Below are 14,616 nucleotides of genomic sequence, written 5' to 3' on the forward strand. Positions count from 1 at the left end.
AACTCTAAAACCGAGATTAAACGAGTAGGAGGATATCCTGTTGGAGGGAGCTGTACTACCAGATGCTGTACCAGATGAAATTGTTGACCACGTCGGGAAGCTTGTCTATCGTCTGCGGGGCATTCCGGAGTAGGTCGTCGCTGATGAAGATACCGCATAGTGTTAGTGACTAGGAATTGAAAACGCAGAGCGATGCCGCCGGTGATAGCAAAGGATACTCGGAAAGGTATCTGAAACACACAAGTCCCGCTTAATCGTCCGGGGCGTCAGGGAGGACTAGACTGCAGGCTCAGGTGATATTGCGCAAGGCACTGTCACATGCCTTGGATGAGGCGGCCTGCCAGGAGCGCGGATTGAAATAAACCCCATATCGGACATACACGGCGCCACTGGAATGGTCAATTACGCAGATCGATAATATGCGGCCATAAGAAGCCGAAGTAGGGCCCGTGTTGAGTTCTTCAACTTGGACAATACTCATGTTTCCGAAGTACACCGTCACGGTATGGCAAGAGTCCCCATGATGTGTGCAGGTCTGATCGCAGCCAAGTTGAGACTACTTCCGGCTTTTAGCCCCAGAGCATAGGCCGAAAGCCCGCGCTGGTGCTAGCCAGGAACATTGAACCAACTGCATGAGGGGAAGGCGAATCAGCAGGCGCCCTCCCATGGGATGCTGGGAAAGGACCCGCAACGGCGGCTGCGGGTGATTGACAGCGTCGTTTTTCAGGCCATTCCTGTCTTGTGCTTGTCGGGCCGGCCCGCACGCCCCAGCTCTTTCTTTAAGGGGCCGTACAGGCACAGGCACAAGGTTCTGGTGCTGCCAATATTCAAGAGCAGGCCAACAACAAACGATTTCCTTTGCCAGCTCCGTGTCGCAACTCGCCCCGATGGCATCGACTGCCCCCGCTCTGCACGACGTTCTTCCCTTTTCCTCAATCATTTGATAACGTATCACTCGTCCGTCAATAGCGTCCAGCCTGCGTTGCTTAGTGCAGCAAACGATGCTCGTCGTTCGACACCCACAGAGCCCACTTCTGCTGCTGCTGGTCGGTGGCGGAGTTTTTGTGTTGCTTTGTCTCGTTCTGTATAGCGGCGGGGCGACGTCTGTTACGCGCTCCTTCACCACCTCTCGGCCTTGGACCAGACCAGGCGGCAGCAGCTTTACCCAAGATACCTTCAATCAGACTTTGGGCTTCGACACCATCTTTGTCGTCAGCCTGCCCTCTCGAACCGACCGCCGCGACGCGATCACGCTCAGTGCTGCCCTTTCTGGCTTCCGAGTCGAGTTTATCGATGGCCTTCTGGGCAAGGATGTAGCAGACAAGGCGATTCCTTCTGGGAAGGGCCAGCAACGACTCCCTGATGCCTCGGTTGGCTCATGGCGCGGCCACATGAATGCCATTGCTGAGGTAGTGCGGCGGAACGTCACTTCTGCCCTCATCCTCGAGGATGACGTCGATTGGGATATAAGGCTCAAAGAGCAGCTCTACAGTTTTGCGCTCTCTTCTCAGATCCTCACTCAGCCCCTGGCTCGCACCGCTGCTGAAGTCTACGCAGACCCCACATTCCCTCGACCCGCCATTAACTCGCCCTCAAAAGTTCCCGACATTGCTCTGAACAACCCGCCAGCCGTGCGGGCTCCACGAACTTCACCATATGGAGATGGCTGGGATTTGCTCTGGCTAGGACATTGCGGCATGACCTTTGCGCACGAAGACAGCAAGCTCATCCCCAAGGGTCGCGTGGTCCAGCATAACGATCCAACTGTGGCCGAGAAACGGTATCTGACGACCTGGACCAAACCCGACAAGCTCAAAGAGCAGTACCCTGAGCATACCCGCGTTGTTCACCATGCACAAGAGTCACTGTGCTCCTTGGGCTATGCCATAACACAAGCCGGCGCGCGCAGCTTGCTCTATGAGATCGGTCTCAAGAACTTTGACGCAGGATTCGACTTGTTGCTCGCACAGTTCTGCGAAGGTGGTGGCCGAGGATATCATACGTGCCTGAGTGTGCAGCCATCGTTCTTCAACAACCATCTCCCGGTCGGACCGAAAAAGGGTGAGAGTGACATCTCTGACCATGGCGAAGGGTGGACTGAAGTGGCCAGCACGCCAAACACGCAGTGGAGCACGAGACTCAACTTCGAGGCATTGCTTGCTGGGACGCCACCGAAAGACCAGTTCCCGGACAGCACAGCCTGAAGTAGATTTCACAAGATTACTGCACCTAATGGCTTCCAACTAGTCTAGAGCGCGCATTGGGGATTCCAAGCCTGGCGTTAAGGTTTGCTGCTTCTATAGTTTGACTTATAGCACTTGGTTTTTAAGGGCGGCTTTTACGTCATGATTGATTCTACTGCCTCTGTCCCGCAGGCTCAGCCTGAAAATGCTTGAACAAAGATGTTAGCGGAGACCACAAGGTTTTGTACATTGGTGAATCAGGGACATTAAGTACATATGCTGGACAGATCCTCCGCGCATCCTTTGTGGCGCAGCGTGTGAAGCCACCTCAATGCTGTCTGCATAATGCGTCGTCAAAGTCCTATGACACATGTGTATGACGCCAGCATTCTGCTCTCGATCGCGCGCATTACCTGGCGTGGAGAGCGGCCTGTCATAGGAACGTGTGCACCACAGCTTAATGTTGCTTAATAGTCCAAGAATGTCAGGAGTTGTGATCTATAGCCGCTGAGTCCAGCATTCGTTCACATCCCGCTGAAGCATAAGGGCTACGGGTTGTGACCCTTCGCAAATAGAGAGCCTAGCTGGGAAATCGTGTTTCGTACTAGTTGGAGGAGGATAAGGCTTGCTGCAGGCATGATATTCTCATGTTCTCCTCGTATCTATAGCTGTATTCGCTCAACTACGCACACCAAAGGGGAAGAAAGAACATTAGCTAGCGCGACAGCAATAAGTGCATGTGCATATAGCCTAAGATAGGTAGACATACAAGGAAGACGAATCGCGCCGGCCAGATTTCGATACAAAAGCGAAATAGCTTGGGGACGGAGCGTTTGGCAAGTCCATGACTGGTCTCTTACCGAAACGTTTGAGAATTTCTTTGGATTTCATTGACAATATCTATAGTTGTCACGATGTCGTCCATCTATGAGATATGACGGGAATGTTCACCCAGTCATTTCGGTGGTAGAGAACTCCTCCCTCCCATCAAATAGCTCCTATGATGTAAGGAATATACTCAGCGGGGCGCCTTCTTTTTATATGTTGAGCAATAGCTTTCAACGATTCACACCAAAGATAATTAGTTGTAGCCTACACCGATCGACTGCCCGAGACGTCATACATGGATGAACTGGAAAGTGAATACTAATGATATTATGCTCCCAAGAGTGTCTTTGTTGGCATCGCTGACTGCTCTATACCATGTTATGTGTTGCCAGGAAGTTCTATGATCTACACACAGGAGATGCAACGAGAAATTACACATTCAATTATTGTTACTAGCAGAAAGTCTACCTAGGATGTCAACAGTTTAGAGATCTCCGCTACTTGAAAGTTCGAAAACTACTAATTCAGAAGAGTGTTTGACTCCGCATGTGATTACTGAAGGTCTTCATTTCACTTCTTGACATTTCCATGTGGCATTCAAGTGGGTAATCATACCTGAGACTCTAGGATACTAGTTACTGCTCCCTATAATCAGCAAGATCTCGAACTACAATAACTTGCTCTGAACGCCACTACCGGAATAGACACTAGACCCTGGAGCACAAACAGATCGCAGTTGAGTAAGGAGCATGTCGAAGGATGGAAAGTTCTAACTGGTTTTTGTATGGGTGAAGGAGTCTGTCTTGCAGCGTTGACCTCCGCCATGCCTTGTCTATCTGTCTGACGCCTCGGGGTATCTGACTACCTGCGCAAGATTAGCAAGCCCGCGAATATGTCTTGTAGATGATTATTGGTTGATCCTAGTCTCGGAGAGGATCATACGGTCTGTATCTTTATTGCGGCTGAGTACACAAGGATCTTTTGGAGTACAGCGCATAATTTTCAAAGAAGCCAGGTGTAGAGCGTTTATCACGATATCATTCTGCCAGATCATGGCCGCTTGCACAAGTATTAAGTTTTAGAGAAGATTGCGGTCCAGATAGAGAGCCAATGACTAGTAAATGACGCCAAAGAGAAATAACGAATTCACGCAGATGCAGAAATGGAATATTGTGATCCAACATATTACAAGAGATTTCGAAGCGTTCGGCCGAAAAAGAACCGGAACCAATAAGTGTTATTTCATGATAATTCCGACAGTGAGCTCGTCATTTTCTGATGTGAGATATGTACATAGTTGAATTTAAACTCTATTCCATTCTGGCAAGTACAACCCATGTCAGATGAATACTCATGACACATTGAATTGCTTAGTAGATGTCCCGATTGACACGAAGCATGCCAGTAGAGATATTGAATGCAATCGATTTTTCCTCCAACAAGCAGAGTGAGTGTCAAGGGGAGACGTCTTTTTATAACCCAAAGAACAACAGTTGGTCACAGTTAATAGCAAGTCAATAAACGGCACAAAGATCTCCTTCCAATGGCGACAGCGAACATTGGATTTCCCCAGCCAAAGCCTTGGGCGGCACTTCAAAATTTATAGCAGAATAAGTATAGCACTATATATATACTTAGACTTCTCCTAACAGGTTCAACTTGAAAAGTAGTAAGAGGTGGTATTGACCCTTCTGTGTAGCAGCTAGAGCCCAGACTAAGTTGATCAGAACCTACAAATCCACAGACAAAGAACTTGAAACGATTAGGCGACGTGTGCACTTGAATGTGCAGACTACAGCCTGCATAGCCAATCTCTGAGCAGAGAGCGCACGATGGCAAAGGTCATTTAGCGAGGTATGACTTTCGAATAGCTGCTTCCCCGACACGCTTTATCAGCATGTAGACTCGATCATCTATCCGGATTGTCACAGCACTCTTACGTAGGAATGCTTCACCTTTGTTCTTTGTTTCTTTTTTTCAAAAGGGAGAGTATGAAAGAAAAAAGAAATGTCTGTGACATGTGGTGTAGATACCGATGATGAACTATTTGTTGTCAGAAGAAGTACCGTAATAATGGCAGAACCACATCCATAACTATATGCACCTCGAATGAAGCTTCATTTTCTTGTATAATCAACATCTTTTGAGAGTGAAAAAGAAAAGAAGGTCCCTATGCTGTCCACGGACATTCCACACTCCTTGCTCATGTAAGGAAAGCCATACAAGCTCCCAAAACCAGGATTATCTTGAGGGCGCAAGATGCTTGTTTATTTCTAGCTAGTCACGCTGATAAGAATGCGCTATCATGAATATATGCCTCACTGATCTTTTCCTTTGACTTAAATGTTCCGCAAACATCTATCCACATCTGCGAGTTCGCTCTCCTAAAATCAAAACCTAAATGCCTGACAGGGTAGTGCGGTTGTTCAACCATAGGCTGCGGCTCAAGGTCTATAATAGAGTTTTTTTGCCTAGCAGGTATTTCTTGTAGCTTTATATCCCACGTTTTCTGGACTTCTGCAGGGTATTGTATCTTAGTACGGTACTTAGGCGTTGGAGCGGTAACTTCATCCGAAAAATTCCAAGGTGGGATTGTCTCGTCGTAGTAGGCGACTGCTGAATTTAAAGTTCAGAGGGATTTGACAGCGTCGAAGGAATGGGATCGAGATACTTTCTAGAGGCACTTCAAAGGAGAATTCCTCATTTCCTTCAGGCTTCTTTGGGAATAAATCTATTATCGAAAATAATATGGTTGGGCCTCCTATACATCTTATTGATAATCTGCACGGGATGAGATTGCGATTTGCGCCTAAATATCTTCTAACGCGCCGATGAAGAAAGCTGTTTGTCTCTTCTTTATCCCTGGCTGAAAGAGACACTGCCTTCCCAAATCTGGAAAGATAAAGTAGAGGAAGCAACATGAGAACGTTGTAAAATAAAAGGATGCTACTTTTACATAGTCTCAAAAACATCTGGTTTCTAAATGGAAATAAAACCTTAACAGATATTCCGAGCGCTCATTTACATTGTCGTGTTGACACTACCGGATGTGATCCCAATGAATATTCGATTGTTGACCGAGCTAATCAGAAAGTATGGGCGACATCCCCTTCTAAGACTCTTCCATACGTAGCGTTCAGTAATCGGAGTTGGCTTGTTAGAAGACTCGGAGAATATTTCCGCTTGACATGAAACTTGACCCTCAAATGTTCTTTTAGTACAGCACATTAAGTCCTGTAAAGCTGAGACCGATAACACTATGGAAAACATCATTAGCCTTCCCTTCGTTCTCCTCATAATCTATCAGCCGAGCTAGCCAAAATGAATATATGAAAGAAAACCAATGCCGGCATAGTAGAACCCGAGCAAAGGTCTGTATTTCTTTGGACTGGGTAAAGAGGCTCGCAGTTTTGTCCTTTTGCATTCAGAGTATACAGTCCATACTGTCAGTGGCGTGGTAGGCTCACTAGATTTACGATTAGATAGAAATATATAATACTCGAGTCAGAAAAAGAATGATAGCACTAGAACCGCTTACACTCCGTGCAGCCTTACTAAGTTCACGCTCACTTGTCCACCGTTTTTGTTCACAGAAACACATATAGAAGAGATGCCCGAGCCAGCTAGCTCAATTTATCTTGACTAACCCGGAGCACAGTAGCGCGAATATCGATACTGCAAAGCAGCTGGTGTTATTAAGCCAACAGAAGCAGGTAAATCTGACGATAGTGATGCTCTTTCAAATATCTTGCTAGCCTTCCACAGGACCTTCGACAGAGAAATCGTATATGGATGGATGTGGATTTAGCGAAGCATTCTTGTGAGGAGGGTCAAAACTATTGTCAGTCAGTTTTCATTATATTATTATTATTATTAGTACGCGCTACCTAGTTAGGTTTCGCGAGCCTACAAATCTATCGTATAATAAACCGTACCGAAGCCGGATAAAAAATATACGCTACGTATTCGGTACGCCTAAGCGGCGTCTTCGCTGCGTGGTTCCGTCGCGTATCACGAATGGCTCTCACCCGCCAGACGTTCTTTGGGCGAGATTGGTCGCCTCCCTCCACGCCTCTAAGCCGGTGCAGCTCCTGGGTATGTGTGATTTCTAGGGGCGCGTGCGCCCCGTCAGCGCTGCGCGGGCGCATCGTCAGCGACGCTCCCTCTCGCGGAGGTCGTCGTGTAAGTCGGCTTCAGTATCCGGGGCAACCAGCCCGGGGCCCCTGTGCCCGCATCGCCTGCGCTTCGTGTTCGCTGCATTCTCGCTTGTGCTTCGTCCTCCCGTGCTTCCCGCGTCCCCTGTTCCTGTGCCGCGGCCTCCTCGCCCGCTCTAGCGAAGTGGGGGAGTAGGTTCTCCGCGATGAGCCACCGGGCCACCTTCTTGCTAAGCTGCGGCTGGTCTAGTAGCGCTGCTAACTCGCGGCTCCCGCGCGGCGGGCACTTACCGGCGTCGTGCCACATCTTTTCCCGGCTCGCTCTAAGTGCGTCGCAGTGGAGGAGGATGTGTTCCCCAGTCTCAAGGGCTTCCTCGCACCGACAGAGCGGCGACGTCACGCCGGGGGCGCCTATCTTGTAGAGGAGCGCGCGGGTGCTTAGTCGTCCGGTGCGTAGTTGGATGAGAATGGAGGACTCGAATTTCAGGAGGCCCTTGTGCCTTTTGATAGTCGCCGCGCGGTCTTCTGCGCATGGTCCGGCGCCCTGCGCTCGCGCAGCGCTCCGTTCTAAAAAAAAAAAAAGATCTCTCTCATATATAACAAGAGCTGTACTTTCCGTGAGTGAGCCGTTCAACTCATGTATCGCTTTGAAGTCTCCTGGGCAAGGAGGTGGTGCATACTAGACTCAATCTTCTTGATTTGGGTTGCTTTGCTTGTATTGTGTAAGAAGATTTATGAAGTACAAGTATTCCTCCATTGGGTAGCTAACCATAAACTGGTGTAATCTGCGGGGGGCTTAAGCAGTGTAAATTTTGGGCTAAATATCACCGCCCACAGAAACGGGACGTGGTGAGCAGAGCTTGGTGTATCTCCACTGACAACTCAACACGGTGCGATTAAATATCAGATTCAGATTTTGTTTAATGTTTGGCATTTTGTAATAATCTCGTGCTCTCGTTCATCTTTTTGTTATTCTTTGCTGTTCTCCTCTAGGACTAAGTTGGCATCATGTTTCTATCTCGAGATCTGTATTGTCTATGGAGATTTTGCTGAGCGATGTCACTAGTAGGACGAGGCCAATATCAACTGTCATGCCTAACTTTCGATTCATTCCGTATCGTCTTGACTTGTCGTCGATATAAGTAGGACACAGCCACATGGTCCCTGGTAAATTCGCCACACTAACCATGCCCCATGTATGAACGCATACTCGGGCTACATGGCAATATAAAGCTTCTGGGCTTCTGGGCTTCATGTCCAGTTTGTAATTGCACTCGAAATTCAGTGAACTCACAAAGCTGTTTCTATGAGAAGCGTGCTTGGCACATCAAATGACGTGCCCTCTTCGATCAGCTGTTCAAGACCTTTATAGTACTGTCGCTATCTATCATAAAATCTGCAATACAGTTTAGTTTTAGTCTCAGGCTCTGATTTTGGTGGACTTTGTTGACCAGGTGTATCGGGACTAAAGCTCAGAAAGAGGAGCAAGCACGCACATATATTAACCAGGTTTCGTGTAACCTGCTGGGTTGCCCTGGCGCACTCGTGTGTGAAATATATACTATTGCACTGCGAGATCAAGCGCTCGCAGAAGGTGAGGTGGCCTGCAACCTCGGGCGAGCTAATTGCCTAATACTAGAACCCAGAATGTCTCGATGGACGATGGACGTGGTAGCAATAGAGCACGCAGATTTGACCCCAAAATCGCCCATCATACGTATTGTAAATGCCTCATATTGGCATTGTCTCAGGCTGCCTATAACTACGATATATGTATGTATAGAGCTTGCAGCGTTACGAAGTAGAAAGGATGTTTGGCCTCATTTGAATTCTGCGTTTCGAGTACGAGCCGCGTAAAAAGAGCTTGATACGCTTACACCGAGCGCAAAACTATATATTCTTGACCGAGACAATCTTTCATGCACGGAATAAGACATTGCTGTTAATGTTATCACCGGTGGCCGTCGCATTTTCGGCTTGTATCGCTCTCATGCTGTCCGATCCAAAACAAAGACTTCTTCTTTTCCATGACTACATATTCGCTATAGCTCCCAAACGCTTCCATTCTTACCGTCTGGATCAAAATGAGAAGTTCTATGTGCGACTGGTAGGGTCAGATAGTCTTATTTATCAATCACACTCATCTGCTAGAGTTTTAAAGCAGCATTCATCATCTAGTATACACAATCCTACCTTTTCAGCAATTTGATTGCGCTACTTTTGTCCACACTACACGAAAGCTACTCCATGCTTCTGTGCCCACCGACGAACTACTCGTTGGAATATACACATGTATTACTGACAACCTTCACAACTGGTCTGTGAAATTTCTGGGTACTGTAGAAATCGGGAGAAGAGGGTTCTCCTATGCACTTGGAGCAAAGGCATGTTATCATGAATATGTGTACGTGTGCTACTGGGATGTAATCATCCATTGCATGAATATTACTTGCCTACTCATTATCTGTTATGATATCATATTATCATACAGTGGGAAGTTTCCTCTTTCACCTACGCATGTACGGAGACAAAGCTGGCATTGGGACTTTCAGCGTCATCCTGTGTGGCCTCCAGACAAATAATTCACATCAGCTACGCAGACATACTTGGAAGATGATTTTAAAAAAAAAATATTGAATGATCTTTGACGAGAAGTAAATTCAGCTGACTAGCCCCACTTGAGGGCGATTGACCTCGGAAATTTCTTGTCATGGAAAATACCAATGAATCAGAAGCCCAAGCTCTGCAGATTTGGTCTCTTACTACTAACACTCACGAAAAGATACTTACTTAGTTGTCGTGTAAGGGCAATATCAGAAGACTAGCTTTCTATCGCATTGGAACCTTAGCTCATACCGAGCAGCAGCACAAGCTATTAACGTGCTGCCAACGGTCTAAAGAAAATGAAGACATCTTGCCAGAGGCAAATTATCAATGACGTGAAATGCAAACGCAAATTATATTCTACTCTCCTCTCAAAGTCCTGCCAACTTCGAATGCTGCCGACACTTCGAAGTACCAGTGGCTGCTTGTTATCTCCCAAGCGTTGTAATTTGACTCAAGGAGCATTCATATCCCACTCACTTATCAATATATGTGTGCCCTTGGGGCACGACAAATTTCTCTTTGATTTGGACTCACAAGCTTTAACCTCTTGGTTCAATGTGCACGCACATGGCACAGAGTATATGCGACAAGTTCACTGGTGCCAATCTTATTGTTGGTGCTGCCTAGTTACTGAGTTGAAAACAGGCAATGGCGCCACTGTGACAGGTTTAGTTGACTATTTGGCTAGTAGTGTTAGCCGTCATTGGCTACTGGGACTTCTATGTTTCAAACCCCTAACACTATTACAGTACTGACCACATGATACATTATGCTGTGGTTGGCCTGGCCACAGCATCTTGGTGTTTAGCAGCTTTGCATTCAAGATCCTCCTACTCCATTCGGGCAAATAACCAGTCGTGGTTATTCACCATATAGCTTCTGGCCTTTCGTAAAGTAGCGACCTAGAATCAATATCGTGAAGCCCCTTGAACTCAGCTGGAGCTTAAGCCTCAGTATTTGTAGAATTACAGAGTGGAACAACTACTCGATTATGCCTCAGAAAACTTGTGGCCTAGCTAGTGCTGGGAGTACTGGGCATTGTAAATAGACAGGGAAGAAGTTAAAAATCATTATTAGTAGTAGTACGCATTACCTATCTCGGTTTCGCGAGCCTATAAATATATCGTATAATACACCGTGCCGGAGCCGGATGAAAAATACACGCTACGTATTAGGCACGCCTGAGCGGCGTCTACGCTGCGTGGTTCCGTCGCGTATCACGAATGGCTCTCACCAGCCAGACGTTTTTCGGGTGAGGTTGGCCACCCTCCAGGCCTCCAAGCCAGCCAGAATGGTTCGCGGGAAAGTGTGGTCCCTAGGTGCGTGCGCGCTGCGTTGGAGCAGCGCGAGCGCATCTATAGCGACGCTTCTCAGTTTGAGGTCGTCGTGTAAGTCGGCCTCAGTATCCGGGGCAACCAGTGGCAGGTGCTGCAGCACCTTACATATTGACGGCGGCATTGTCGTCGTCGTCGTGATTCCTTCTCTCCTCCTTCAAGCCATCGTCAACCTGTAAGTATTCCTCGTCGGCCACGAGTTAAAAAATTGACGCTCATCTTTCGACCGCTGATGATCAAGATAGCTCGAACATAAATTTGGAAGACACGCCCGTCCAAAAGGTCTTCTGATAATCGTACGAAGGGAGATACGCTACTTGGGCCCGTTCCTTGCCTTCTTTGTCTACGTCTAACACTGTATATACGTAGTTTCGAGAGGCATAAAAATTATCGTGTAAGTAAGGCCAGAGACAACCTCTCATATAGTGCCGCAGCCGACGAGTCTCGTCCTCCGTTAACGGCAGCACGCCAGCGTTGCCGCAATCTAAGAGGGGCATCCGCTGACAACTGAACACCCAGTGAGAATGCTTAGTCCAGCGAAACATCGCAGAGAGGGTGGTGATCTTGTAGAGCTTATTGGCTTCAAAGCTCTTCTGTTGCCACTGATTGGCATTTTTCCACTTCGAGGCTATGGCTGTGTTAACGGCTGCTATGCAAGTCTAGATGGCTTCCGAGTGTGGAAAAGAGCATGTCTGCCTATTTAATTGGTTTTGAACGTGAAATTTTTATTTTTATTATTCTTTTTTTTTGGGGGGGGGTGCGCCCTCGTCCGCGGCGGCATCTCGTTGTCTTCATTTCGTGGGTTCTTGGTCGTCCTCGCTTTCGTCGTGCTGACGATGCTGTCTGCTTCATCGATAATGGTAGTCACGGCTTTCTTGAATGGCTCGCTGGTGCTCGACATTGACATTACATGCATATCCCAGGAGTGCTCAAGGTTTCTCTGCGATGTGTAATGCCAAGCATGCTCTTGAAGTTTCAGCAGCCTAGAATCTATCCAATGCTGTCGCTGGTTGCCCCGGATATTGAGGCCGACTTACACGGCGACCTCCGTAAAAGAGCGCCGCCAGCGATGCGCATTACGCCCCTAGGAATCATACATCCCTATAAGCTGCACCGGCTTGGATGCGTGGAGAAGGGCGGCCAACCTCGCCTAGAGAACGTCTGGCTAGTATGCGCCATTCGTGATACGCGACGGTACCACACAGCGTAGACGCCGATTAGACGTACCGAATACGTGGCGTATATTATTTATCCGGCTCCGGCACGGTTTGTTATACGATAGATTTGTAGGCTCGCAGAAATTAAACAGGTAGCGTGTATTAATAATCATTATATTAATAATCTGTCCAATCTTCACAAGGTTTGACCTACAATGCAGCTGGTCACTGTGTAGAATATGTGGCATGAAGACCAGAATCGGAGGGTCTTGGTTAGTGAGAATGTTTACTCACCGCGATGTTTTATTTGGGATCGAAGTTTTGTTGGCAGCCCCAGCCATAATGAGCAGACCGGCTCACACATTACGTGACCTCTTTCCGGAGGATTCCAATGCTACCTCGACTTGACCGCCGCGAACGCACCGAATGAGATAGCACCAGATGCCCGACGCCATGGACGCCTCGGTCGGTCTATGCTCGCCCGGCACGATTCACGACTGCGTCAGATCCCGCCCGTCTGCTATGGTCTATCTACAAAGCGATGATCCAGGTCGTCCAGCGTGCACGACAGTCAAGACAGAAGAGATTGAGATTGTCCCTAGAGATGCGTATTCTCGGCCGACCTGGAACTATCGACTATTCCAATCACAGTCATGCCACTGATGCCGTCTTCAATCAAATCTATATTTCAACATTCTTCCTGTGGAACCACGAAGAGCCCAGAAGATTGTTTGCGGTCTGGCGCATACAGGCCGCGTTCTTGTAATTCGTGTCACACGTGGCTCTATCTGGCCACCGTATCACCCCGAAGACAGACAGCTTCTGCTTGGACATAGCACTCTGATACTAGATGCGTGGTTTCCGAGCTAGTCTTTCAGATGATTCGACGTCAGACGACCCGGAGCTGGTGAATTCATCTATGGTCATGTACAGCTATACCCGAATCGAGCGCCAATGCTGCTCACGACGCCAGAGCCACGAACCGGACTTTTGCAGTGTAGTCACAAGCTACCATGTGACTTCCCCGACTATGCGGAGATAGTAGGAAATTAGACACGATGACCCCTACGTGACCACCCTAGGACGTTGCAACGTGCTGAGGCCTTGCCCTGAGGGTTTCAGAAGGAGCGACAAGGTGGGATCGCGGTAGACCACAACCCTCCTTACTATGGCTGGTACAGCCTCTACGTCTGGTTGGCATTCCTTTGCTCATAGAATCTCGGTCTCCACCCGTATAAGCTGCCATGGGCTTTCTCTGCCGTCATGGTCGCCCGATGTATGACATGGCCATGCCAACTATGCTGTGTGGCCTCATGAATGCAAGAGTTGAACAGCTGAACAGTCCCCCACTCAAACTGAGACCGGCCAAGTCATAGACTCAGGCGAGCCAACTCCGGGACGGCTGCGTTCCGTCTACGCAGGTAGGGGCGATCAAGGATGAGAATAGACCTGGTGGTGTCGGGGTGTGTCGATGATACCGGGTCTGTCACCGTGCTTGTGACTCTAACTCACTAGGCAACGCGGACAACAAGCTCAAACAAACCCGAGAAAAGTAAGAACAAAGTAGTCGAGCTCTGCCGCTCGGCAACTTGATCCACAAAGTGTTCTTGCGACAGTGTCACAAGCAAAGAAGGGCTTTTGATATTATGAATGTACCACCATTCAAATTCCGGAGCCAATCAGCCCCGCCGTAGAACAGAAGGCATCAAGAACTGGGCGCCTACTTCGCTCAGCTATGGCGATACGCGTAGGCGCAAAACCAGGCCGGATGTGAAGTGTAGAACCGCCTAGGAGGAAGGGGTGAAGTGCGCACAGTAGCTGGCACAACTGAGGTACGTTGCAGAAGAAGGATGGATATGCAGACGAGCCATGCGTCACATCTCCATTACACATGCTGGGCAAGGCGGCGTCCCTCTAGTGCTCGTCACTGAGGTTTGCGGATATAATAATTGGCCCTAGCCCCTAGACCATACCGCGAGCATTTCTAAGATCGCAGTCCACACTGCGCTGGCAATGAATATGTGGAGGACGCGGCATTTGTGATGCTGTCCTGTGAACCAAGAATGGTCTCGAAAGAGCCTGTTGAAGCAGTACACGAGGTTGTCATTGTTCCACGATTGTTCGAATGGTGCCGAGTTGGCCAATGAACTATCGATGACTAATCCATCCCGATGTGGGGCCCGGTTTGCTGCTGCCGTGCCATTTCCCTGCCGGGTAGCCACTGCCAGACCCTTAGCGTGAGGACCTAGAGGACTTGAGCACGGGCAGCAGCGCGTTTCTCGTGGCGCTTCCCTGTCGCCTCTTTACGCCAACACCATTTTCCCGACTTTGCTGTCGCAGTCCTTTCCCTGCG

General features: G+C 48.4%; 1 protein-coding gene across 1 annotated transcript; it reads left to right on the forward strand.

The window, feature by feature from the left end:
- Positions 1-838: 838 nt before the first annotated feature.
- B0I36DRAFT_322432 (uncharacterized protein) lies at positions 839-2,672 on the forward strand. The gene has a single exon (XM_046153847.1). It carries the CDS (start codon positions 1,002-1,004, stop codon positions 2,202-2,204), a length of 1,203 nt encoding a protein of 400 aa, XP_046012455.1. The 5' UTR covers positions 839-1,001; the 3' UTR covers positions 2,205-2,672.
- The last annotated feature ends 11,944 nt before the right edge of the window (positions 2,673-14,616 follow it).

The sequence above is a fragment of the Microdochium trichocladiopsis genome (genome assembly GCF_020744255.1).
Source record: "Microdochium trichocladiopsis strain MPI-CAGE-CH-0230 chromosome Unknown B0I36scaffold_5, whole genome shotgun sequence".
Lineage (NCBI taxonomy): Eukaryota > Fungi > Ascomycota > Sordariomycetes > Xylariales > Microdochiaceae > Microdochium > Microdochium trichocladiopsis.